This window comes from Anopheles merus, chromosome 2R (genome assembly GCF_017562075.2).
Source record: "Anopheles merus strain MAF chromosome 2R, AmerM5.1, whole genome shotgun sequence".
In the NCBI taxonomy this organism is placed as follows: Eukaryota; Metazoa; Arthropoda; class Insecta; order Diptera; family Culicidae; genus Anopheles; species Anopheles merus.
In genome coordinates, this window is record NC_054082.1 from 56,819,653 (window position 1) to 56,847,190 (window position 27,538).

General features: G+C 44.0%; 3 protein-coding genes across 5 annotated transcripts; 1 reads left to right on the forward strand and 2 right to left on the reverse strand.

Annotated features, from left to right (window-relative positions):
* Positions 1-10,722: 10,722 nt before the first annotated feature.
* On the reverse strand, positions 10,723-12,790 carry LOC121588315 (DNA polymerase epsilon subunit 2). 3 transcript variants are annotated; one of them, XM_041906091.1, is made up of 4 exons: positions 12,736-12,790; positions 12,442-12,630; positions 11,139-12,366; positions 10,723-11,098 (listed from the first exon to the last, which is right to left on the reverse strand). In XM_041906091.1, exons 1-4 carry the CDS (start codon positions 12,771-12,773, stop codon positions 10,796-10,798), a joined length of 1,758 nt encoding a protein of 585 aa, XP_041762025.1. In that variant the 5' UTR covers positions 12,774-12,790; the 3' UTR covers positions 10,723-10,795. The 3 variants fall into 3 exon arrangements, with proteins under 3 accessions (XP_041762025.1, XP_041762026.1, XP_041762027.1); XM_041906092.1 differs by having other exon boundaries at positions 10,723-11,062; positions 12,736-12,787; XM_041906093.1 differs by having other exon boundaries at positions 11,003-11,091; positions 12,736-12,787.
* Positions 12,791-12,857: 67 nt separating this feature from the next.
* LOC121588316 (DNA polymerase epsilon catalytic subunit 1) lies at positions 12,858-20,004 on the forward strand. Its single transcript, XM_041906094.1, has 3 exons — positions 12,858-12,968; positions 13,040-13,163; positions 13,228-20,004. Exons 1-3 carry the CDS (start codon positions 12,922-12,924, stop codon positions 19,714-19,716), a joined length of 6,660 nt encoding a protein of 2,219 aa, XP_041762028.1. The 5' UTR covers positions 12,858-12,921; the 3' UTR covers positions 19,717-20,004.
* LOC121588317 (ATP synthase-coupling factor 6, mitochondrial) lies at positions 19,845-20,602 on the reverse strand. Its single transcript, XM_041906095.1, has 3 exons — positions 20,485-20,602; positions 20,163-20,320; positions 19,845-20,090 (listed from the first exon to the last, which is right to left on the reverse strand). Exons 2-3 carry the CDS (start codon positions 20,318-20,320, stop codon positions 19,925-19,927), a joined length of 324 nt encoding a protein of 107 aa, XP_041762029.1. The 5' UTR covers positions 20,485-20,602; the 3' UTR covers positions 19,845-19,924.
* Positions 20,603-27,538: the final 6,936 nt, after the last annotated feature.

A 27,538-nucleotide genomic window follows, 5' to 3' on the forward strand; every position in this document is an offset into this window, starting at 1 on the left:
CATAGAAATATGAAAAAGGAGAGGAAAAAGAGAAACATCTTTTATCTCTTCCTGCAATGGAAGATCATTGAAAGAAAAAAAATCTCCCTAAAACCTCAAATAAAAAATAACACACGAAAAAAAACAAACAAGAGAAAAAACAATAGCATAGATAACTATAATTAACTAGGGAAATAAATGGAACAACACAAACAGATGCAAACTAACTGAATTTTGTTTTCAAAACCCAGTATAGTTACCCACACACACATACACACCAAATTAAAAAAACGGACACAAAAACAACACAAAACAGACAACACAAAACACACAATCTGAGTGTCAAACCCTGTGATATAAAAGATGTGACAACCAAAGAATGAAAGAAGAGAAAAAAAACAAGAAAATTTAAGATAAATATACTGCAAGGTCGCTCTAACAATCAAGATGGTCAACCTCTGATTGTGGTGTCCCACAACATCATAGGAGGACAAACCCCATCACCCAAAGAAGAAGAAGAAGAAGAACTCGAATTTGTGTAACTCGAGTGTTGCGTAAATCGGGAAAAGACTTATAAAATGTCACCAATACTAGTGTGGCCAATGGGGGTAAAATCGACACCACACTGGTAATTAGTATTAGTAGGTAGGAGTTGATGCTTATTTGTAGTATGTTAACATTATATTTATATCTGTTATGAGTTTATAGTATGCCGATATTTTGGATAACGAAAAACTTTAATCATAGTGTAACGACCAAGCGTTTTACGGGTGGCGGAAGGTTAATTGGCCGTTTTAATAATATTTAGCACAATTCGGAAGAGCACACAATTAGTTAAACACAGAAGTCAGTGGCTTACGTCTGTTCAGTTCAATGTCGCGCCAAGAAGAGAGCTTTATTCTATGACAGTTCATCTAGCACACCGGGTGCTCCAACGGTCAAAATACAATGCGTATATACCGCTGTGTTTGGGGTTCGGGTTGAGTGCACAGTGGCGATATTAGTCCGGACGTTACAATAGTAACCTATGATTCACTGTGGTTATAAGTTTCTATCTGAAATAAATTCATTCTGTTCTTAACCATACAATACGCTGGTTGTTTGCACTACTGCCAATAGGTTATGGGCCCAGAATAGTACGATATTTGAAGCAGTGTAATTTTCAATCTAGTGACAATAAACCGAAGATGAATTCAAGTTACACTGGATCCTCAAGCGCTGCAGGTAGCAGCATAGTTTCGTCGAATCTTCCTGGCATCGAACGTCTTACCGGTAGCGAAAATTGAGACGCTTGGAAGTTTGCGGTACAAACATTCCTTGAGCTCGAAGATCTCTGGTGCGTGGTAAAGCCGACAAAGAATGACGACGGGAGCTACGTAGCCGTGGATGCAGGCAAGGATCGCAAGGCAAGAGCAAAAATCTTCTTTCTTCTTGATCCGTTGAATTATGTGCACGTCAAGGAAGCAACGACAGCAAGAGAAGTTTGGGCTAAGTTGGAGAGAGCTTTTGAAGATTCTGGTCTTACTAGAAGAGACGGACTGCTCCACAAGCTGATAAAAACGGATTTGTCGTCTTGCGAATCCATGTCCGAATACGTTAATTTGTTTATTTGTTTATTTGTAAATGTTAAGTGATTGGCCATCATTGGCCTTATCACTGATCTTATAAACTAAACTTATAATAACATAAAGCATCACGGTACAATGTAACATCAGCACAAAATAAATAACACAGAGTATCACAGCAAGAAAAACAGGTTAACTTAGGGAATTCCAGTCAAAAGAGTCATAATGTGCATTAAATCTAAAAGGCATCGCAGTCAAAGGTTCATTATCGCTATATGCACGTCTAGTTTGGTCAACTCTTAGTAGCCTAAAGTTTCTTAAAATACGAGCAGGTACGTGGAAATTAACTCTAGCTAAAAGGTCCGGTGAATCTATCTCTCCTAGGATGATTTTTTTTCATAAACAAGATTTGCGCCGTTTCGCGACGAGTAGCGAGAGACTCGAGTCCAAAAATTAAACACCGGGCATGATAACTAGGTCTTGCTGCTACGTTACGCCAGGGTGTGAACCGTAAGACCAAACGGGTGAATTTTTTCTGCACTGACTCAATCTTATTCGACCATAACGACGACGATGGGCACCAAACTACTGAGGAGTATTCTAAGATGGATCTGACTAGTGATTTGTAGAGTGCGACAAGACAATGTGGGTCGGAGAATTCTCTCGACTGCCTGCGTATAAATCCTAGCATTCTGTTCGCTCTATCAATAATTTCGTTATGGTGCACATGAAGGTCAAGTTTACGGTCAAGGGTAACTCCTAAGTCTTTTACTGCACTGTGTCGTTGTAATTGTGTACCGGAGATGCAGTAGTTAAACACTATTGGACAATTAGAACGGTGAAACGACATGGATAAACATTTATCAACAGAAATTTGTAGGTCGTTGTTCAGACACCAGTCAGAAAAAGAGTCGATTGATGCTTGCAGGACAAGACAATCACCAAAACACCTCACAGGAAAAAAAACCGCATTAACCGCATAATTTCAACGTCGCATCAACTCAGCGGAATAGGCTTTGCGATTTCCGAAGAGTGGATTGGATCGCTTCTATTGGCTGGTTTGTCTGAGCGATATCGTCCAATGATAATGGCTTTGGAAAATTCAGGTATAGCCATTACTGGAGACGTTATCAAAACAAAAATTCTACAAGAAGTGCCAGCCACATCCACTGAACCAGCGTTTGTTGCAAAAAGGAAAGTTTCTGGAAAATTGTTTAAAGAACAGAATCCTCCGAAAGGGCCGAGATGTCGGAAATGTTCCAGGTACGGCCATATAGCAAAGGATTGCTACAGTTCGAAAAAGGAAAATACGTTCTACTATCGGGACAGCCAATGGCGAAGATTGGTATTTTGACTCGGGAGCTAGTGTTCACATGATACGAAACGCGGAACTCCTACAAAATGTGAAGCCCTCGAATGGTACTGTGGTAGCGGCTAACGACGGTAATATGAAAATCACCGGAACGGGATCGTACATAGCGAAGCCTTCGTGTAGCAACGATGAGATTCCTGTTTGTGATGTTCAAGTATTACCAGACCTATCAGTGAATCTATTGTCCGTCAACCAGATCGTCAGGAAAGGATACATCGTCGTTTTTAACAACGATGGATGCAAAGTGATTGACAAAGGTGGCGATGTCGTAGCTACGGGCAGCCATGAAAACGACCTCTTCAAGCTTCAAGAACGCAAGCAAGGTAAGAAAAATGCTTTGGCGGTTTCATCTACAGGAAGCTTGGAGTTATGGCACCAACGGATGGGACACCTAAACATCAACGGTGTGGGCAGCCTCGCTAACGGATTGGCAGATGGAGTCAATATCGACGGAGGAAGCATGGCCGACTGTAAGGTGTGTCCGATGGGGAAACAGAGTCGCCACCCGTTCAGCAAAGAAGGATCGCGTGCGGCTGAGATATTAGATTTAGTTCATTCTGATATCTGCGGGTCGATGGAGATTAAGTCAATAGGTGGAAACCGTTATTTTATTGTCTTTATTGACGATAAATCCCGCCGGATGTGGACATACTTTTTAAAAACTAAATCGGAATCTGAGGTTGCGCAAGTTTTCCAGGATTTCCACGCAATGGTGGAACGGCAATCCGGAAGAAAGCTTTAGGTCGTCCGAACAGATAACGGTAAAGAGTACGTAAATGCTACATTCAAAAAACATCTGAATAAGCACGGAATAGTCCATCAGAAATCCAATGCGTACACCCCGGAACAAAACGGTATGGCGGAACGAGCGAACAGATTGATCGTAGAACGTGCAAGGTGCATGCTTTACATGGCTAAGCTTGCAAAACATTTTTGGCCGGAAGCTGTGGCAATGGCTGTATATTTGCTGAATCGTTTTCCAACCAAAGGCAGCGAAGTAACTCCTTAGGAAGCCTGGACAGGAAAGAAACCCAACCTTTCCCATATAAGGATATTTGGAACACGTGCGATGGTCCTAGTACCAAAACAATATCGAAAAAAATGGGATCCAAAGTCAGAAGAGTGCAATTTCACCGGAATTGACGAACATACGAAAGGGTATCGATTGTTCAATTTGAGGTCCAGGAAAATTGTCATCAGCCGGGAAGTGAAATTCGTCGATGAAGGTGTCGCTATTCCTTCAGAAGAAAACTCGAACGTAAAAAAGATTATTCTTTTGGAACACGAAGAGCATTCCTTCGACTGAAACACCGCCGAGTGAGGAAGATAGCGATAACGATGGCTTCAATGAATTTTCCAATGAGGTTGGAGATATTAGCGAAGATTCCGACGGTACATTGGTTGATTCTGATGATGCTGCTGATAATTCTATGATCGACGTGACCCCCGTGCTCCCACCGCGACAAGATTCATATCCACCAAGGTCACCGGTGTTGAGGCGCAGTGGTCGGGAGCACAGATGGCCAGGCAAGTACAATGATTTTGTTATTTCAACAAAAGGACTGCCTAGTTCCTTACCTTCTCAGCATGAACACAACAGTTGCCAAACTAGTGGTTCATCGACAGCGATCTGGAGCTAGGAAGGAATAAACAATGCTGAGGAAACAGAGGAAAGCAGTTCACGAGCAGCTAGAGAATTTAGTGGTATTGCCATAACCGAATCCAACGCCAGGAGGGAAGTTACAGATGACGATCCTGTTAGCCATCAGGATGCTTTGTCGCGTAACAACTCCGAACGATGGAAGGTAGCGATGGAAGAAGAGTACCAGGCGCTGATGGAAAACAACACGTGGAGTTTATCAGCGCTGCCAGAAGGAAGAAAAGCAATTAAGTGCAAATGGGTGTTCAAGACCAAGTATGATGCTACTGGAAACATCGACCGCTACAAGGCACAGTTAGTGATCAAAGGATTTTCTCAGCGAAAAGGGGTGAACTACGACGAAACCTACTCGCCAGTGGTACGTCACAGTTCACTGAGATACCTTTTTGCGCTCGCTGCTAGACACAATCTTATGGTAGATCAGATGGATGCCATTACCGCTTTTCTCCAAGGTGATCTAGACCAGGAGATATATATGGAGCAACCCCCATGCTTTGAGCAGCATAATAAGCAAACAATGGTGTGCCGCCTAAACAAAGCTTTATACGGGCTAAAACAATCAAGCCGGGTGTGGAATGTGAAATTAGACACAGCGCTCAAGAAGCTAGGCTTGAAGCAAACGAAATACGACACGTGTGTCTACTTCAAGATTGAAAAAGGCAAAATTTTATTTGTTGCAATCTATGTGGATGACTTGATGATTTTTTCAAATAACGTGGACAAGAAAAATCAATTGAAGGTGCAGTTGAGCAATACGTTCAAAATGAAAGATCTCGGACCAGCAAAAAGTTGCCTAGGGAACCGTATTACGTATTCGGAAGATGGAATAGCGCTGGATCAGGAAGCCTATATTGAAACAGTCTTAGCCAGGTTCAACAGTCTTAGCCAGTTTCTTGGCTTCGTGGCAGCGGCGGATTTAACGGTACGCGGACTTGGTGTTTGGTACTTGGTGTCTAAAAATGATCTAGAGCCATTGATAATTTTTTTTATTATATCATTTCATAGACTTGAAAAAACGATCAAGCAAAATTATTCGGAATAGGCAGTGTCTTAAATCGCCATCAGGAAGTTTGTGATCTAGGTCGTTGTTTACTTGTCTTGTGCGCTGGTGGGTTTAGTACTGGTCAGTACTTTGGTTCCCGAATTTCACTACGATGATTAACACAATAGAGGCAATACAAAGGAAGTTTTAAATAAATAAAATAAAAATATTGAAACAGTCTTAGCCAGGTTCAACATACAAGATTCGAAAGCCATGTCCACTCCGATGAACACTGCCATCAAACTTACGTCGAAAATGTCGCCTCAAACGGAAGAAGAGCTGGAACAAATGGCGAATATACCGTATCAAGAAGCCATAGGATGCCTAATGTATCTTGCTCAATGTACCAGACCTGACATCCTGTTTGCTGTCAACCAGCTGAGTCGGTACAACACCAACCCTGGATCAAGTCACTGGCAGGCCGTCAAACATTTGATGCAGTATCTCAGAGGGACATCTTCTATGAAGTTGAAGTATTTCTCATCTGGTGATAATAAGATCGTCGGCTATTCAGATGCTGATTGGGCCGCTGACGCAGATGATCGTAAATCAACAAGTGGATATATATATATATATATATATATATATATATATATATATATATATATATATATATATATATATATATATATATATATATATATATATATATATATATATATATATATATATATATATATATTCAAAATCCAAGGAGGAGCGGTTTCTTGGAGTTGCAAACGACAAACAACTGTGGCGTTATCCACATGTGAGACAGAGTATATGGCATTATCTGCAGCTGTACAAGAAGCGTCCTGGTGGCAGGGACTCTTAACGCAGTTTGGTAAGCATGACCCAATCAAGCTGTTTTGTGATAATCAAAGCAAAATATGTATTGCTAAAAATGGTGGATACACACCAAGAACCAAACATTTTGATATTAGACATCATTTTTTACGAGATGCGTTGGATCGAAAAATTGTGCAGCTCAATTATTTGAATACCGAAGATCAGGTTGCAGATGGATTAACGAAACCACTACAACGCATTAAATTATTTGAATACCGAAGATCAGGTTGCAGATGGATTACCGAAGCTACTACAACGCATTAAATTAGAACGTAACCGGGCATTGATGGGTATAACAAAATAATCGGCTTAAGGAGGAGTATTATGAGTTTATAGTATGCCGATATTTTGTATAACGAATAACTTTAATCATAGTAACCTATGATTTACTGTGGTTATAAGTTTCTATCTGAAATAAATTCATTATGTTCCTAACCATGCAATACGCTGGTTGTTTGCACTACTGCCAAAAATATCGTAATTTGAATATACCTATATTTTCTACAGATGTCCCGCTACTTTGAATGGTAAACGTAACGATCAAGCTGAACAAACGCTCAATTAAAAAATAGATGTAAAATAGAAGCTATAAGCCTCGAGATATCAACAAACCAAGCAGCTTATAATCATGAAATTCGTCTGCCAGACTAGGACATAAAATATGTATTTACTATCAGATTTATGATTATAAAAAATAACATTACAGGGTTTTACAAGTCATTTTACAATGTGTGCTGCATATTTTGTCGAGCACGAAATTTACTTTGACTCCTAGTGCGTACTTGTACTGGTCTAATGTTAATTTTATCTCGCCAAAATTTAATTTTGACAGCCCTATCGAGATGCAGGAATGCCTATGTTTTCTACATTATTTTACACATGTTGACACATTTCATGCACAAAAACGGAAACTTCTTTCCTTACTTAAGACTTAAGCTTTAAAATGATGGGTCGTTTGACCCAAAAATCGTAGCAGAATAGTCAGTTCTAAGTATGAGGGCACGGTCTGCAGACATGCGCCCCTTACTATTTGTTGGCAGCTACCAAGCTGGGTTTGTTGGAGCAAATCCACCACTGACCAAATTTTCACTCTGCGGCGGATCCAGAAGTGCCAGAGCGCCAAATCCCTACGCACCATATGTTTATCGACTTCAAGGCGGCCTACGACACCATAGACCGGAATGGGCTATGGAACATCATGCAGCGGTACCACTTTCCCGGGAAGTTGATCCGGCTGTTAGAGGCCACCATGAACGGGGTGCCACCATGAACGGAGAGAGTATCAAACTTGATGTCGGAATCGTTTGAATCTCAGAGGGGTCTGAGGCAAGGGGACGGTCTTTTCTGTCTGCTCTTCATTGCCCTGGAAGATGTCATTCGAAGCGAGGGGCTTGACAATGACATCCGTGGCACGATACTCTACCGGTCTCTCCAATTTCTTGGCTTCGTGGCAGCGGCGGATGTAACGGTACGCGGACTTGGTATTTGGTACTTGGTGTCTAAAAATGATCTAGAGCCGTTGATAATTTTTTTTTATTATATCATTTCATAGACTTGAAAAAACGATCAAGTATAATTATTCGGTGTTAGGCAGTGTCTTAAATCGTCATCAGGAAGTTTGTGATCTAGGTCGTTGTTTATTTGTCTTGTACGCGCGCTGGTGGGTTTAGTACTGGTCAGTACTTTGGTTCCCGAATTGCACTACGATGATTAACACAATAGAGGCAATACAAAGGAAGTTTACAAGACTGGGTTTAAAATGCCATCAATTCAGAGGACCTACAACCATGCCAAGTTATCGCTCGCGTTGCCTTCTGCTTGGTCTACAGACGGTCGAACGCCGTTTTAAGGCAAACCAATGAGTATTTCTTGCTAAAAAATAAAAAAAAACGAATTAGATGTTGTTTATTAGAGAAGAGCAGCATCTACGTGCCTTCGAGACCTCTTCGCTCTCGTAACTTGCACAAGCGTACCTTATATGGATACAATGAACTGTTACTAGCTATGACAAGGCAATTCAATACATGGTCTAATCACATTGATTTTAGTTAAACGACCAAAGCCTTTGAAGAGATTTTTTTTTTCAATTTTGGCGACACCGGATTAAGGCACATGTTAGGGGAATAAGTTGGGTATTATGTGTTGATTAGCTAAATAAATAAATTAAATCGTTTAATAAATAAATAAATAAACACACTTTATGGTCCAAGTAGTCGAGGGATCTCGAGCATCTCCCCCGCCAGCACACCATTACGATGTGTTTGAATCTGTTGTGGAGAGAACCAGCATCGCGCGACATTGCCCCTCTGGGTTGTTCGCTATAAGCGACAACCGTTGACGTTGGTAGCCATCAGCGATACAGGCGCAGCCATCGCGATCGTGTCGCAGGACACGAAGCCGGGACGACGACCCGAGAAAACGAGAGTGTCACTTCAAGTCGGATGATCAAGCGGTTAGGTGCATGCGTGCGGTTGGGGGTTGTTTTATATATGAACCAAGAGTTACATGTAAATCGTATGAATATTGTAATTGTATGAATATAGTGTTAAACTAAAGTGCACGGCGTAACCCGTTTATTTATTTCCCGTGCTTTATATAGAAAGAACATAAAAGAATCAAAGCCAAATGTAATAACCCCCTCCCCCCTCGCTCGACACCAACAGGGGGCCTCAACCCCTTTTACCTCTTACGGCCCCCGAAACCGTAAATCCACCATCCTTCGCGGATGACAACGACATCATCGGCAGGACAACGGCGAAGGTGTGTGAGGCGTACAGCCGACTCAAACGCGAAGCACCATAATTTGGATTGAGAATCAATGCGACAGAGACGAAGTATCTGCTTGCCGGAGACTCAGACCCTCTGGGAAGCAGTGTATTAATTGACGGAGACAATCTCGAGGTAGTAAACAAGTTCTGCTATCTCAGGACGGTCGTTACTTCGAACAACAACATCAACAGCGAAATCCAGAGACGCATTGTGTAGGGGAATCATGCATATTATGTGCTCCACCGACTGCTGAGATCCAGGAGACTTCGAGCCCGCACGAAATTAGAGATATATCGCACATCGATTCGCCCGGTGGTTCTCTATGGCCACGAGTCCTGAACCATCCGAGCGAAGGATGCAAACGCTCTAGGCGTGTTTGAGCGACGCATCATGTGGACCATCTTTGGCGGTGTGTTCGAGCATGGAGCGTGGAGGAGAAGGATGAACCACGAGCTTGCTGAGCTGTACGGTGAACCCAGCATCCTGACGGTGGCGAAGGCTGGCAGGATACGATAGTTGGGGCATGTCATGAGAATGCCGGACTCATGCCTCACCAAGAAGTGTTCGACAGCGATCCTCAGTGCAGCATAAGGCAAAAGGGAGCACAGTGAACTCGATGGCTGGATCAGGTGTCTACGTGGATGGGAGGCTGCAGACAGGGACCGAACATCCTGGAGAATTATTGTTGACCGGGCCATGTCACATCGCCGTGCTCTATCGTGAGCAGGCCAACTAGATCCCTAGAGAGAGAGACCCATGACGCAACAAAATATCAAGTCTTGCGAGTTAATGACTGTACGACGTGACCGGACTAATCGTATATAAACTTAATCCAAAACCGACATTACTTCCTAAGGTGCCATAAACTTACGTCTTCTTTTTCTTCTTTTTGCCGTAACAACCTACGCGGTCATGCCAGCCTATATAGGCTTCGGAGACTTATATAATATGTCCACGCATACGGAAAGAAGGACTTTGCTTCAGGGAGACGATCTAGTTCGCAATCGATACAGTTCGGCCTTGTGGGAGCCAGTAAACCAATAACCATTTTAATCCGAGGATCATTTGATCCAAAATTTATCGAATTGAAATCCGTACTTAAAGTAGACTAGCTTTTAATACTCTACATCTAAGGATCTAAAATATCTTTTCGAGCCGCAAGCAATCGTATGTATAAATTCGTCATCATTGTTCTAAGACGTTCTAGTCCAAATAAAAGACACCGAATGTTGTGGGCAGCCATACCGACCCCAGTACTTGCCGAGGCAGTTGCGCTGTCGCCGGTCAACGTCCAGGGTGACGACAGTGTGTCTTACAACCATGGTTACAAAGTTTAAAATAATGCACGACTAATTAACTATTCCTATGTGGTCCATGTCCGTAAGTCCTATTTTTGCTGTAAACAATGTTACACTGATATACAAAATGCATTGAATGTTAGTTCTGGTATATTGATGTCCAAATCGGAAAACAACAATAAAGCAATATTGAAAACTTTTTGTAAATGTAATGTATTAGTAAAATTAGTAAAAGTATTTTTTACATTTATTCGACACTGTTCCGTGTACTTAAATATTTGTTTACTCCTCATCAGGTATTTGCGAATCTTCAACTGTTCTGCTGGAGGGATAATACACCTTAAATGCATATTTTGATTTCGGAAAGGATCCCACATTCATAACAGTGCACTCCTGCTCAGTTGTATGAAAACCTTGACATGGATCCCCGATGACGATTAAATCAGGTAACGGATAGAGAGAGAGGGCAGCATCATAATTCCAGTGTGTAGGAAACGCAATCGGTGTTAAAGGCGCTAACGTGTTCTGATTAATAATTGTCCGGGCAAACTGCAGAGGTAACAAAATAAAAGCAATTACTACAAACTAATCGTTTCTCGATCGTTTTAGCTCTCTTAATACTCACATGCTCTTCCAATAGTCCTTCTTTGGGAAAATGTATCGTATTCCGACACAATTTGGTTACCAAATCGGCACGACACACAACAATTTGTTGAGTACAGTATTGCAACCGGCACGGATTTGTGGTCAAAATAGTTCTAGGGAATCGTTTTTTCAGCTCTCCCGCTAAAGCTTCTGGTACAGGAGGTCGAGGTAAGATATTCGCAGCCGCCGGATCATCAATGGAAGGCACAATAACTAAATCGGTTTGCGATTTTAGCTTCTCACAACTGGACAATATTTCACCGAGCTTTACAAAGTGACCTTTTAGTGTGTAAACATTCTCGATGCTTCTTGCGAACGGTCCCATTAGTACTATCGCTACTGGGGGGAAATCATCGTATCCTCTCAGCAATTGTTCCAACTTTTCCATCACGATCGGATTGTCAAGCCAACAGTCGGACAGAAACACAAGACTGTGCTCCACATTGGCTTTCTCCAAATCGTTTAGATTGCGAGAGTATTTCAGAAGCGTTTTTGAGGGACCACCCCAACTGTTCACGGTTCCAAAGAACGCTCTACTGTTAGTAGCAAGCTCCGGCATTGGAAATCCAATCTCCTCTACTTTCAATACACCGTCGCGATATTTACCGTACGCAAGCAAGAAACATCCCTCACAAAACAGTCCCGGCGAGTAGGTTGCCGTGCTTATGTCGATCGGAATTGATCCAGTAGGATCTTCCAAATAATAACGACCTTCCGTTAGCTGCGTCAATAATCCCAGCAAGACAACATCGTTCATTTTCGAGGTTGAGAGTATATTCTCTACTTTCCGTAGGCTGAGTTTGTTTCTATTGCCCGGTGCCTCCATGCCAGGTGTCGTGCGCTGGGAGAATGTTTCGTGGCGACTTGTCTTCTGCCACAGCAACCAGTATCGTTCTCGAATGTAGCTAGACTTACCATCCGGTGTAGCCAATAAACTTCTCTTGTTGGTGTCTGGCAGAAACTTTTTTTTCTCCACACAGTACACGAATGAAGGCACCTCGAAAGCACTGATGACACGGAAAATCGTCTCGCTATCATCTAATCCTGTGTTGTTTGCTTCCTTGATGGCCAGTTCTATGTGTTGTTTTTCTATAACCGGAAGGTTCAAACACTGCCCCTGCACATGATTGGCCACATTCGTGATCCATTTCTTACGTTCTGCGTCGTCAAGAGGCTGAAGTTGTTGGGCAAGAAACGTGCTGGCCTCACTAAAACGAAATCCGGACAACAACACCCCATAAAATAGTGTTTGTACGAAGAAAAACTAGAACAAGCATAAATACCTTCGAATCTGAAAACCTCCAAGCGAAAATCGGGAAACTATTTGCGATTTTAAGCGGTGTATTTCACTCATTTTCGTGTTTTGCCTATTACCAATATAATTTGACGCTACGGCCAAGCAAACAATCGCTTCTTGGCACATTAGCTGGTTATACACATAGCTCGAAACAACAGTCAAGTATCTACGGCACCTGCAAGATTATTGGTTTCTGTATTAATATTTGTTATCCTTTGGACAGCAAAAAAGGCAATCTTATAATAAATCTATTTCATTTTATAAAATGTGATATACTTACAAAAAACCATCAAATGTACGAAACAACGCTAAATACATTTTAACAACAACGATTATTGCCGTGCATTGTGTATACGCAGCAGAATATTGACATTGACGGGACAACACCGTTTGGCGCGTAAATCAAGCTGTCAGTCTGGCTTTGTATGGCTATTGTTTTGGAAAGCGTAGCGAAGAGTTTGTGAAAATGTTTTCTACTAACACCGGAAAATTTAATGCTGAAAAGGCGGATGGGTAAGACTCGTCTTTGGCTCATGTATTAGCTGAAAGGGTGGCTAATTTAAGTGGAATCATTTTCTTACCAGCGATGATACGAATGAGATCGGATATCGACAATCCCGGGAGAATGATCAAATCGACCAGAAATATGGATTCGAACGGGTGAAGGATACACAAGAACGTACAGGCTATCTCATCAACATACACTCGGTACGTCGTCATATGCTATTCATTATCAGCATGCTAAACCCCCTGTGCTAATAACTATTTACAGACGGAAATACTAAATGAAGATCGCCGACTGGTAGCCGCATTGGATATGTATTTCGTGCAAATGGACGGCAGTCGATATAAAACAACGGTCATATACGCGCCTTATTTGCTGCTGATTACGCGCGATGGAAATTCTCTAGAAGTGGCAAAGTTTTTAGGTAAAAAGTATTCTGGACAGCTGTTAAGTGTTGAGCACATCCAAAAAGAAGACCTGGATTTGCCGAATCACTTGAGCGGCTTAAAGCAGAACATGCTGAAACTTAGCTTTCCCAACACGACGCAAATGAATAAGGTAAAGCGAGATCTGTCCAGCGCGGTGCGTAAGAATCGAGAGCGCGAAAAGGCTAATACATATTACATGCAAATGCTGAGTACGTCTCTATCGACGGCAATCCTTTACGACGGCATCGAGGCCGAAGGAAGTGGACCAAATCAGAATGTAGACTTTTACGATTATATCGTTGATATACGGGAACATGATGTACCGTACCATGTTCGAGTGTCAATTGATTTGAACATATTCTGTGGCACATGGTACACCGTCCGCTGCCGTGGTGGCGAAGAACCTCCCGTCATTACACCGCGTCCGGACATTCTCGATCGTCCTGAGCCGGTCATTCTTGCGTTCGACATAGAAACAACAAAGCTGCCGCTAAAGTTTCCAGACGCACAAACCGATCAAATCATGATGATTTCGTACATGATAGACGGCCAAGGATACCTGATCACGAATCGTGAGATCATTAGCGGTGATGTGAACGATTTTGAATACACTCCCAAACCGGAATTTGAAGGCAACTTTATCGTTTTCAACGAGCCTAACGAGCTGGGATTGCTGCAAAAATTTTTTGACCACGTGCTAGAGGTGAAACCACATATCTTTGTAACGTACAACGGTGACTTTTTCGATTGGCCTTTCGTTGAGGCGCGTGCAGCTGTCTACGATTTAGACATGAAGCGTGAGATTGGCTTCTCGAAGGTAAATGGGCGCGACGGAAATTACCTTTGCCGACCTGCGATGCATCTTGATTGCCTGTGCTGGGTGAAGCGCGATTCCTATCTTCCCGTTGGCTCGCAGGGATTGAAAGCTGTGGCAAAGAGTAAATTGCGCTACGACCCAGTCGAACTGGATCCCGAAGAAATGTGCCGTATGGCAGTAGAGCAACCACAAGTGTTGGCAAATTATTCAGTCTCAGATGCGGTGGCGACTTATTATCTGTATATGAAGTACGTTCATCCATTTATTTTCGCCCTGGCAACGATTATTCCAATGGAACCGGACGAAATTCTGCGGAAAGGTTCGGGAACGCTTTGCGAATCGTTGCTGATGAAAGAAGCGTTCAAGGTGAACATTGTATTCCCTAACAAACAAGTTTCCGAGTTAAACAAGCTTACAAACGATGGACATGTGCTGGATTCTGAAACGTACGTAGGAGGCCACGTAGAAGCACTTGAGTCGGGCGTGTTTCGCGCTGACATCAGCACCCGCTTTCGACTGGATCCAGATATGATAAAACAGTTGCAAGAAAACGTGGACAAGGTGCTTGAACATGCAATTGTCACCGAGGAAGGTGTACCGTTATCGGAAGTGACCAACTTTGAAGAAGTGAAAGCTGAAATATTGTCCGCGTTGCAGCAATTGTACGATATTCCAACTCGCTTAGAACAGCCGGTTATTTATCATCTAGATGTCGGGGCAATGTATCCGAACATCATTCTCACAAATCGGCTGCAACCGTCTTCAATGGTGAACGATGCGGATTGTGCTGCGTGTGATTTTAACAAACCAGGCGCACGTTGCAAGCGAGATATGGAATGGTTATGGCGTGGTGAAATGCTTCCTGCAAGCCGCAATGAATTTCAGCGCATTCAGCAGCAGCTAGAAACTGAAAAATTTCCCCCACTTTTCCCAGGTGGTCCGCAACGCGCTTTTCACGAACTGTCACGAGAGGATCAGGCAAATTATGAGAAAAAGCGCCTGTCAGATTATTGCCGAAAAGCGTACAAGAAAACAAAAGTAACGCGATTGGAGACGCGAACATCCACCATCTGTCAAAAGGAAAACAGTTTCTACGTGGATACAGTACGAGCGTTTCGCGATCGTCGTTATGAATACAAAGCTCTAACGAAGGTCGCCAAGGCAGCCGTCACGGCGGCAGTGAAGAGTGGCGATGCTGGCGAAATAAAAGCCGCAAAAGGACGTGAGGTATTGTATGACTCACTGCAGCTTGCACACAAGTGTATTCTAAACTCATTCTATGGATATGTAATGCGCAAAGGTGCCCGTTGGCACAGTATGCCAATGGCCGGAATTGTCTGTTTGACTGGCTCAAACATCATTACGAAAGCTCGGGAAATCATCGAACGCGTGGGAAGGCCACTTGAGCTGGACACCGATGGCATATGGTGTATCTTGCCGGCATCATTTCCGCAAGAATTTACGTTCCGAACTAATCATCACAAGAAAAAAACGATCAATGTTTCCTACCCGAATGCCGTTCTTAATACGATGGTAAAGGATCACTTTACGAACGATCAGTACCACGTGCTGGAGCGACCACACACTGCCGATGGTAAGCAAGCCGAATATTCGATACGCTCGGAGAACTCCATCTTTTTCGAAGTAGACGGGCCCTATCTGGCAATGGTGCTTCCTGCCGCCAAGGAGGAAGGTAAAAAATTGAAAAAACGATATGCAGTATTTAACTTTGACGGTTCATTGGCCGAACTGAAGGGGTTTGAGGTGAAGCGACGAGGCGAGCTCCAGTTGATAAAAATATTTCAGTCATCCGTTTTCGAAGCATTCTTGCAAGGGTCCACTCTGGAGCAGTGCTATGCTTCTGTAGCCAAAATCGCCGATTATTGGCTGGATGTATTGTACAGCAAAGGACACAATATGCCAGATAGTGAACTTTTTGAACTGATTTCCGAAAATCGTTCAATGTCACGTAAACTCGAGGATTATGGGGAACAGAAATCAACGTCCATTTCCACAGCGAAACGGTTGGCTGAATTTTTGGGCGATCAGATGGTAAAAGATGCAGGATTGGCTTGCAAATTTATCATTTCTCGCAAACCGGAAGGAGCACCCGTGACGGAGCGGGCAATTCCTTTGGCAATATTTCAATCGGAAATAAGCGTTCGGAGACATTACTTACGGCGCTGGCTGAAAGACAACACCATGGGTGATGCAGATATACGCGATGTTTTGGATTGGAACTACTACATCGAACGCTTGGGAGGAACGATACAAAAAATCATCACAATTCCAGCCGCATTGCAGGGCCTGAATAATCCGGTACCGCGTGTGCAACATCCCGATTGGCTGCATAAGAAAATGTTAGACAAAAATGATACCTTGAAACAACGACGTATAAGTGAAATGTTTAGCATCGCACCACCAAAACCGAACAGGGAGGTTACCGATGTCGAAGATTTAGTAAGGAAACAAACCAACGGATCATTAGCGGGTGTTCCGATCACCCACAAACGACGTAGAGAAGGTTCTGAAGAACAAGACGATTGCCCTCAAACCGAAGCGGAGCAACCGATCCCAAAAACATGGCGTGAAGCTTTAGGAGAACCTCCCTTGCCGGGGTCAAGTCGGGCTGAATTGATCGATTGGCTACAATTTCATAAGCGGAAGTGGCGCTGGCAATTATCGCAGCGCAATACACATAGGCGTGAGGTGCGCAATAGCAAACGTATCCGCACGACTAATGATGATAGCGTTAATGTCGCGGTATCAGCACGAACTGCAACATTAGGTGGTTTTCTGCGCAAAACGCAACGTTCGCTGATTGAACAGAGTTGGCAGATAATACAGCTTTTGCCCATCGACGATATGGGTAACTTTACCGTTTGGGCCATGGTAGGTGACGAGCTGCACAAAATTCGGCTCACCGTTCCGCGAATCTTCTACGTAAATCAACGAACGCCGGCTCCCCCTGAGGATGCCGGAGCAGCGGGAGGATCCAAAACTATGTGGAAAAAGGTTCATCGAGTACTGCCTCGTGCACGGCCTGTTTATCATCTTTACCAATACGTGGTGCCCGAGCAAGTATTTCGCGACAATCGTTTGGGTTTGCTGGCTGATCTTGCAACGCCAGATATCGAAGGAATATACGAGACGCAGATGACTCTCGAATTTCGTGCCCTCATGGAACTAGGCTGCGTATGTGCAGTACAACGATCGGAAGCAAAAGCATTAGCAGCAATGGCTACGAAAGATCTCGATGCTTTCAACATCCAGCAGTTGGAGATGCGCCCTGTCTCCTGTACACCGTATCTCAAGAACTCCTTGAATGGTCGCGTGAATTTGCGCAAGATATTCCTCTACCAGCACGTGTCACCGACAGGAAAACGCGAGATGTGGGGTCTATTCTCGGCCGCCAGTAAGAAAGCTCTCGTGATTGTTCTAGATACAGTGCGCACAAACCAACTACCAACTGTAAAAAATCTATACACTTCCGAACGAATAGCACTCCTTACCGCCAGTGATGAACATGGGGAAGATATGCTTCCTCCGTCGGACATGACATTCGAAGTTTTTATGGAAATAGATGCTAAGCAGGTGTATCAGCGCGTAACGCGCGCGTTATCGGCATATCGTGATGAAAAACGTGGCCCAACGTTACTATGCCTTCAAACGGCTCTTGGATTGCACAAGTTAAATCAGCAGTTGCCGATTTGTTTAGAGTTCCCAGAGGTTTCCATTCACATAGCAGACGACGCGGCTCTGCTCTCTGGGCTCGATTGGCAACGGCACGGTGCTCGGTCAATGATACGACACTTTCTTAATTTGGGTCGCGTTCTTCAAATGATGCTGGAACAGTGCCTCTATTTCCAGCTTCCGCTGGGCAACATGCCTCCCGACACGGTGCTTTTCGGTGCGGATTTGTTTTTCGCGCGGCTTCTACATCGCCATAATTTTGTGTTATGGTTTTCTGGCGGGGCCCGTCCCGACCTTGGAGGGCGCGAAGCGGATGACAGCAGATTGTTAGCCGAGTTTGAAGACAACATCTCGGTCGTACAGAATCGAAGTGGTTTTTATCGTTCAGTTTGCGTTGAACTAACCGTAGAAAGCTTAGCGGTATCTGCCCTGCTCCAGGCTAGCAAGGTACAGGAACTGGAAGGCACTTCATCTGCAATTACATTCGACGTAATGCCCCAAGCATCGTTAGAAGAAATGATCACTAGCGGACCAAACGGTCAGCAGCTTTCCAACTACGACGAAACAGCACTTTGCAGTCAGGCATTCCGTGTGATGAGAATGATGGTCAACACATGGCTGCGCGAAGTTTCAATCAACCGCAATGTATTTTCCGACTTTCAAATCATCCACTTTTACCGTTGGGTACGGTCCAGTCGCGCTCTGCTATACGATCCTGCTTTAAGACGCGCACTCAATACTATCATGCGGAAACTTTTCTTGCAAATTGTAGCCGAGTTTAGACGCATGAAAGCAACGATCATTTACGCGGATTTTAATCGTATAGTGATTGATACAGGCAAGCGAACTGTTGGCGATGCGATCAGCTACACGGACTACATAGTGCAAAACATTCGCAACCGCGAACTCTTCCACAGCGTTTCACTGTCATTTCAGCAAGCGTGGGAATTTCTATTGTGGAACGATCCAACAAACTACGGCGGAGTGAAAGGCAACCTACCGAAGGAAGCGATTGACTCCAACGAACCGAATACGTTAACATCGCAGGATGAGTTGGACGAAGAAGAGCTGGCGCTCGAAATGAACTGGAGTATTTCCGAACAGCTGCCCGAGGAAAGAAGATGTCGGGCGAATTTCGAAAGCTTTGTTGTGTCCTTCCTCCAAACAATGGCCGAAGGTGTCTCGCCCGAAAGCGCACTGCAAAAGCTAGCCTGCATTGCCTACGGAATGGTACAAAAAATGCACGATGGATGCGCACGTGGCGCCAACGGCCCGGCATTGGAGTTTATAAAGGCGATAACTAAAGCGCTAGCCGCATGCAAAGAAGCTGAAGATCAACTAACAACCATGCGTCGCAATATGTTACTTCTCGTAGGCATTGGTGACTTCAGCGACAAGGCTGTATGGAAAGAGTCGAGAAAATCCTTCATTCTTACCGAGGTCATCTGTCAGGCATGCAATCACTGCCGGGATCTAGATCTCTGCAAGGACACACACCGAGCTTTAAAAGACGGTGAATTGCCTGTTTGGTTGTGTGCACAGTGCAACGTCGATTATGATAACGTCGAAATCGAAATGCGGCTCCTCGACGTGGTACAGCGGAAGCTTATGTCATACACCCTACAGGATTTACGGTGCATCAAGTGCAAGCAAATCAAACGGGAAAACCTTTCTCAGTACTGCACGTGTACGGGATGTTTTGAAAATCTCATCTCTACATCGGAGTTACGTCGCCTGCTGCAAACGTTCTACACGCTTGCCAAAGACTATCGCATGGGTGTTCTTGAGGAAACCGTTCAACACCTATTGGAAACGTAAGCAGTTTCAGCTCTTCATTAGTATAGACTATTAAATGGAGCAGAGAAAGGGATTTTTTTTGTATAATGCCCTATGCGCTGCGATAATGTTTCTCTTTTTTCGGCAAATAAATATCAACGAAACGTAAGTAATTTTACATCTGTTTCAGAAGCAGTGATAATATTATTTCCTATTTAAAGATGCCTGCTTTTTGATGACCGGGCACCATTCAAGCGCTAGCATTGATCGGATCAATTTTGGGCTCCTCAAACTTGAAGGCGGGGAAGGCAGTCATATCTTCGCCCTGACCACCTCCGTACTGCTTGGCCAGTTTCTCCATCTCTTGCTTCAATTCACGCTGGATTTCCGGTGTAGCATCAACTAGTTTGCCACCACTGAAATATTTTTTTATTCATGAATTAGTGAGTGCAGTAGCGATGCGTTAGACTTTCCAACAAAATACTTACGCGCTCTGGCTCTTCTGTGCGTATTCACGGAGTTTGGTCACGAACAGCTGCTGGATTGGATCGCTTGCCTTAGCCAGCAGTACAGCGGAGACACCGTAATTACGGCGACTCTGCAGTCCAACATTCCGGGCAGCGGATAAAATCTGGTTGGTCAGCATCTGCCGGAAAAACAACAATGGAGATGAGTGCGACAGTAAGTTATGTAACTAGAAACCAACTGGAATTCATTGTTTCCACATCACTCCATTCTACTATCGTATTGCATTATTCTACCTTCATTTCCTTAAGGTAGTGCTATTTGCGAACGTATCGCCGAACCTACCTTCGGTTTATTTAATTCACGGAATTGTCCTTATCGCTTCGAGAACGGATGCTAGAAGATTTTGGGATGTCGAGAAAATCTTGAGCACGATCTGTTGACAGTGAGCTGACACCGGCCGTCAAATATGGCAGTGTGGCCAGATTATTTTGGTAGTTTACGGTAGGAACACCAATGTTTTATCTGTAGTTTTCGGTAGGTTAAAACTCGAAATTCAGTTAAAAAGAAGTGTTAAGCGGAGGGGGGGGGGGGGTGCTAATGCGCCAACTGGAAGTTCCATCTCACGAAAATATGCATCCTTTATCTAGGATATGGATTACATTTGGTTCAGCGGTTACACAAACGAAGGTCTTTCTGAAGTGTCGATCTGAAAATTGTACTAGGAATTTTAAGCCAAAGAAGGACTAAGATGCATATTTTCTTCTCAGTGGTGGCAAGGTGGCATGTTCTGCAGTTCTCCATCAGATACGATTTTATCGTACGTGCTGTTATTTAATTTTCGCTGGATTATTTAGATTTGTTTGATTATTTGGCTGAGTTTTATAGTTGATTGATTTAAAAAAAATGATATTTTTCCTTCAAACCCTAGATATGTATATCAGTATATCTGGTCACTCTGCCCACATGGTAACCGTTCAAATAGACATACAGCGAACATGTATGGGATACATGGAAAATGTATGGGATTTGACATGTTTGTCTTGTTTGTTTGTTAGGCTGCGCTCTGGCACCAATCGAACACGACATCCGACTCGAACAAACCCATATAATCATATGGAGGTGCACTGTCAGACACAAACAAGCAAACAAGACAAACATGTCAAATCCCATACATTTTTCATGTTCGATGTCGTGTTCGATTGGTGCTAGAGCGCAGGGTAAGGCGAGCTTTCTGGCGGCCATCCTTCAAAAACCCTCGCTCGGAACGACAAAAAACCGTCACAAGTACAGGCGGTCCTCGAGATACACGGTTAATGGGAACCGAAAACGACCGCAAAATACCGTGTATCTCGAATTTCCGCGTAAGTACAATCTCGTGATTTCCAGCCAAAATATCTCTAATCTTGGTGTAATTTTGCAATTAGGCGGCGGTTTTAGCGGCTCTGTAACGGGATGGGATGCGAAGCCCCAGTGAGGGATAATACAGGCTCTCCCATCCAACTCCTATTCCGACACGTCTCCGTCGTGCAGAGTGGTAACATCCCAAGTGCCACAAATCCACTAAACGACCACTAAACGGCTTCTAAACGACTCAAGTTCTCTACCTAAACGGAATATAGAAAGACTTCGTTTAGCAGACGGCAAACGACTCATTCATTCTAAAAATAGCAAAAAAGCTGGTGGCGCTCTCTGTTGGTGGGATACCCCAACCAGTTGAGCTTCATCGCTTGGAGGAGAGCTTTCTCATTTCCTCTGTACTGTTGTATGGTTTCGCATTGAAGTTATGCATCGCTAGAACTAGAACGGCGATACAATTGTTTAATTACTAAACTCCAATGGAAACCACCAGTACTGAAGCAAGTGAGAATTGAGTTATGGTCGTTGGTGTTGATACCCACGTATCTGACCACACGACCATTCACATAGATTTTTGCTTAGAAAGTTATAAGGCTATATAGGTCATGATAAGATGAAACTTGTCGAAACACATTGCAAGAACAGGATAGCAATATAATGATGAGTTGTAATACGCCATCTATTGATCAAACCAATGAAGCTGTGGAGCTTTCATTTTTTTATATGGATATTCAATTTTCCAGTCGTTTAAGCTTAATCTGTGGCGCTTGGGATGTGTCACCACATATCCAAGCTTGGGTACACGGGCTTGACCCAACCCCTTGGGCGGATGGTGGCATATAGCGAACCAGGAGGGAGGTGGGTATCCCGGGAAACCGGGTTCCTGAACGTCGGGGGGGTGGGGGGCAACCAGACGCTAAATAAAACGGTCACGTGGGCGCGGGGCCAGTCACCCAGTCCCATGTATTTACAGAGTACAGAAAGCAACAGGAATCATCGAAACGGAACTCACGATACCGACCATACGCAATGCCCCCGGACTACTCTAAAAATGGGCTGATGGAACGTACGCACTCTAAGCGAAGCCGGAGCCTTGAAAAAACTTGATGATGTCCTAGCCACTGAGCATGGACCTCGTAGCTTTACAAGATATTCGGTGGCTAGGGAACGGTGTGCACAACAGGCGTGGTAAGCATTGCTACGACATTTATTACAGCTGCCACGACCGCCACCGCGTGCTTAGAACGGGTTTCGCCGTAGGTCCTCGGCTGAAGCCCGCAATCATGGATTTCAAGGCTATAAACGATAGGCTATGCCTATCGACGAGAAAGAGGAAGAGGAGAAGGACCTTTTTTAACGGCCGCCTCGCTAGAATCGTAGATGCGTGCCCCAGGCATGACCTCATAATCATCCTGGGGGACTAACGATAATGGTAGTAGATTGGTCCAGTTCGCCGCAGCGAACAATCTGGTTGCAGGAAGTACCAAATTTGCGCGCAAGAAAATCCAAAAGATTACATGGGCGCACCTGGGTGGAGAATCCTTCAACCAGATCGACCACGTGTTAATAAGCCGCCGACGACAGTTGAGCCTGTTTAATGTCAGAACATATCGAGGAGCCAATATCGATTCCGATCACTACTTGGTTGGCTTAGTGATACGTTGTAGAATCGCTCGCCCCCGCGCCAATGGGGGCGGATAAAACACGCAGCCTCGGCTCAACACGGACTCTTTTAGGGACATTACTGCCAACAGGTACTCAAAGCCGCTTTAGACGAGTCTCTATTACTAGAAAACAGTTATGAAACTACGAGCGAGAGGTGGAACGCTCCAAAAACAAAAATAATAAACTGTGCAAGAAATATACTCCCACCACGTCGTGGCAACACCAAATCTGGCTGGTTCGACGATGAATGCAGACAAGTGACCGAACGTAAGAATACTGCATACCGAGCAATGCAGCAACGGCATAGAACGTGGGCATGCGCAGAGGAATATTCACGGCTCAGACGCGAAGAGAAACGAGTTCACCGCTCCAAGAAGCAAGCTTTGGAAGAGCAAAACATGCGGGAACTCGAGCAAACCAGAGAGGCGTACGGACCGACACGAAAATTTTACCAAGCGATAGCAGGTCACCGAAACAACGTTGTACCTAAGGTAACCTGCTGTCGCAACAAGGATGAAGATCTGGTTAGTAACCAGCCAGAGGTACTCTCGCGGTGGGCTCAGTACTTTGATGAATTACTCAACGACCAGTTTAACGAACAGCTAGAAGCGCCACTAGCAGATAGCGTCATGCTACTGCCACCTAGCATAGAAGAAACACGAAAGGCTATCCGTCGGCTGAAAAATAACAACGCACCCGGAACCGACGGAGTTGCAGCCAAACTGGTCAAGAATGGAGGTGCACGACTAGAAAACGAGATTCATCAAATTGTTACTGAGGTGTGGGATAGCGAATCGATGCCTTGTGATTGGAATCTCGGCATCATCTACCCCATATACAAGAAGGGAGACAGGTTGGACTGCAGCAACTACAGGGGTATTACGGTGTTGAATACCGCCTCTAAAATATTCTCCCTGATCCTTCAGGATCGCCTTGTCCCGATCCCGATTGTTAGATAGTCGGAAACTATCAAAGAGGATTCCGAAACGGAAAATCAACCACTGTTACGTTCGCGATTATTAAATTCGTAACGGACGTGTCAAACTTTAAGTTCGCTTGGTGCGCGATCACCTTAATCTAGAAATCGGGTACGCTGCGTGTAAAAGCGGAATAAATATGCGACACATACATATACTAACATGCGGCACTCACGCGTACGTACACTTATGTGCTAATTATCCTCGGAAAGGATACACTAACACCCTAAAAATGTATGGGCTTCCGGGGGTATAAAAGGAACCGAACTTTTAATAAACAAACCATTCGGATTTTGCAACTCTAAGAAACCGCTTTTTTAATTTTGCATATTCGGATCAGAAAGAAATCTCTCATCCCTCTTCACCCCCTTCTGCGGCATAGGCTCCTCAAATTACTTGAGAGAGCAACTAGCGGGAAGGTTGATTATTGGTGTCGAACGGTTGAGAAGATCGCTGTTACCGGAGCGGGTTTGATTTACAAGGCCGCATCCTTCGCGTGGCCCACAGATCCGTTCGCCGTCGTAACAACCACTGATTAGATCTTCACCCTGCGGCAGATCTTGGAGAAGATGGCTGAATACAGACACGACACATACCATCTCTTCATTGACTTCAAAGCCGCATATGATAGCATAGCCAGGGTAAAGCTGTATGACGCTATGAGCTCTTTTGGAATCCCGGCCAAACTGATAAGGCTAGTTAGAATGACTATGACCAACGTCACATGCCAGGTGAGGGTGGATGGAAAACTCTCAGGACCTTTTGCTACCACCAAAGGTCTGCGTCAGGGGGACGGGCTTGTTTGTCTCTTATTCAACCTGGCGCTAGAGAGGGCCATCCGTGACTCGAGGGTGGAGACTACGGGAACCATCTTCTATAAGTCAACCCAGATCCTGCCATACGCTGATGATATAGACATCATTGGTCTGCGGCTCTCATATGTAGCAGAAGCCTACCAAGGGATCGAGCAGGCGGCAGAGAGCCTCGGATTGCAGATAAATGAGGCAAAGACCAAACTGATGGTGGCAACATCAGCGGCCTACCAACAAATAATCAGAATCTACGTAGGCGTGACGTGCAGATAGGTGAACGCACTTTTGAAGTCGTCCCACAATTCACCTATCTTGGGTCAAAGGTCAGCAACGACAACAGCATGGAAGCTGAGTTGCGCGCAAGGATGCTGGCTGCCAACCGGCCATTCTACAGCCTGAAAAAGCAGTTCACCTCAAAGAAACCTGTCGCGACGGACGAAGCTGGTACTATATCCTACCTATATAGTACCAGTACTCACATACGCCTCTGAGACATGGACACTGTCCAAATCTGACGAAACCCTCTTAGCCGCGTACGCGAGGAAGATGCTCAGAAGGATAATTGGCCTCGTATGTGTGGAAGGACAATGGAGGAGCCGCTATAATGACGAGCTATACGAGATGTACGGCGACCTCACTGTCGTACAGCGTATCAAGCTCGCCAGGCTCCGGTTGGCTGGCCATGTTATACGCATGGAAACGGACGACCCAGCCCGTAAAGTCTTTTTAGGCCGTCCACAAGGACAGAGGTGGCGTGGTAGGCCAAAATTGAGGTGGCAAGATGGCGTGGAGGCGTCCGGTATTAAGGCAGCGATAACGGACTGGCAGAGGAAGGCGCGAGACCGTGAGCGGTTTCGGACACTCCTGAGGCAGGCCAAGACCGCAAAGCGGTTGTAGCGCTCGATAAGTAAGTAAGTTTAGCCACCAAATTATATTTTTAATATAATTTTGTCTGAATTTAACAGTTCCAAACATCTTAAAATGGTTTTTAACATTCGATTAATAAGGAAATTATTTGGCATTTTACAATTGTAAAAAAAAAGAAAAGTAAACAGAGTGACCAGAAAAATCGATTTAGGGCCCTGTCTGTGCTTCGTCACATGCAAGGTGGATTAAAAATATCAGGTGGTGGATTAGGGTCTTTGGGGGGTCGCCATAGTTGAGGGACTTTATGTCATTTTAGAACCGTTAACCAATGGTTTCCGCACACAAAGCTTAGTGTTGTGGTCCGATCAAACTTAGCCTTTCTGTCCACCTGGGTGTGCCACTCAGCGATAGCACTCGACGGAGCAGTCGATGCTGACCAGAGCATTGACCGCGCGGCTACATGAGGTGAAATATACATCGAAATGAACTATTCTGACAGGTGAAATTTCTGACAGATTCAGCTAAAGGGTTGGGGGATACACAACATCCGCTTACGAAATTCACTTAAAAATAATATCTTCTTGAGCAGAACATTCACTAATTGGAAGAAATTATGAACTGTCGGCTCAAAATTTACGAAGTACTGGATATTGAAGTTATTCAATGGATTTAGTTACGATTTTGTGCACGTTATTTGTTTACATGGCACATTAGCTAGTTGCTATGAGGCTTTATCCGTCAGATATTTCGCCTGTCAAATAGTTCAATTCGATGTATATTTCACCTCATGTAGCCTCGCGGTGAGAGAGATAGCGTGAGTGAGTATTACTCATTCGTGCGGCTGAGCTAGGGCAGATAGGATTAACTCGGGCCCGTGGAATAGTATTGTATAATTAGGGAATAAAGGTTTTATATGTTATGTCAATGCAAAGTGAATCGTCTCCATCGTTGTAGTTACGTCCATGCATCCGACATAAAACTTAGCAAATAGAACAGATTCTTTTCTTATTTTTGTGTGACTATTGATTTTATCGAAAAAATGAGATATACAGGGTTTTCAATAAAATTATTGACATGTTCAGCGAGTTGTTGATTCGTTCGAGCATATAATTGACTCTTTCAGCGAGATATAGAATTATTCGGAAGTAGGCGTTGACATGTTCGGTTATACTGTAGAGCTGTCACTTTCGTACCCCTTGGACTGCAGCTTGTATCATTCTCATCAGAAGGTAATCAAACGGTTTTCAAAAAAATATGTTTTTTTCAACTAATTATTGTATTAAACAGCTTGTGGAATGATTATTTGCTACGTTTAGGACATTTAAGAATAAAAATTAAACGCTGCGGCACAGGGTGTAAACAAAACAAATGACAGCACTACAGAATCGCAGAACATGTCAACGCCTGCTTCCGTACAATTCAATATCTTGCTGAAAGAGTCAAATTTATGCTCGAACGAATCAACAACTTGCTGAACATGTCAATATAATCCCCGAAAACCCTGTATGTATGCACTCACTTTGTGCCCAAGCTAAATATTTTAATTGAAGGAGGAATATTCCCAAACAGCCAGAATCGCTTAAGCAGCTCATTTTGGCACGCTGCTCTAATTAGCCTTTGGCAGCAGATAAACAGCATCAAAGTTCCAGGTGGACATTCTAAATAGCGCCTAAGCAGCTTCCATATGCTACGGTGCTCATTATAATATTATTATTATAA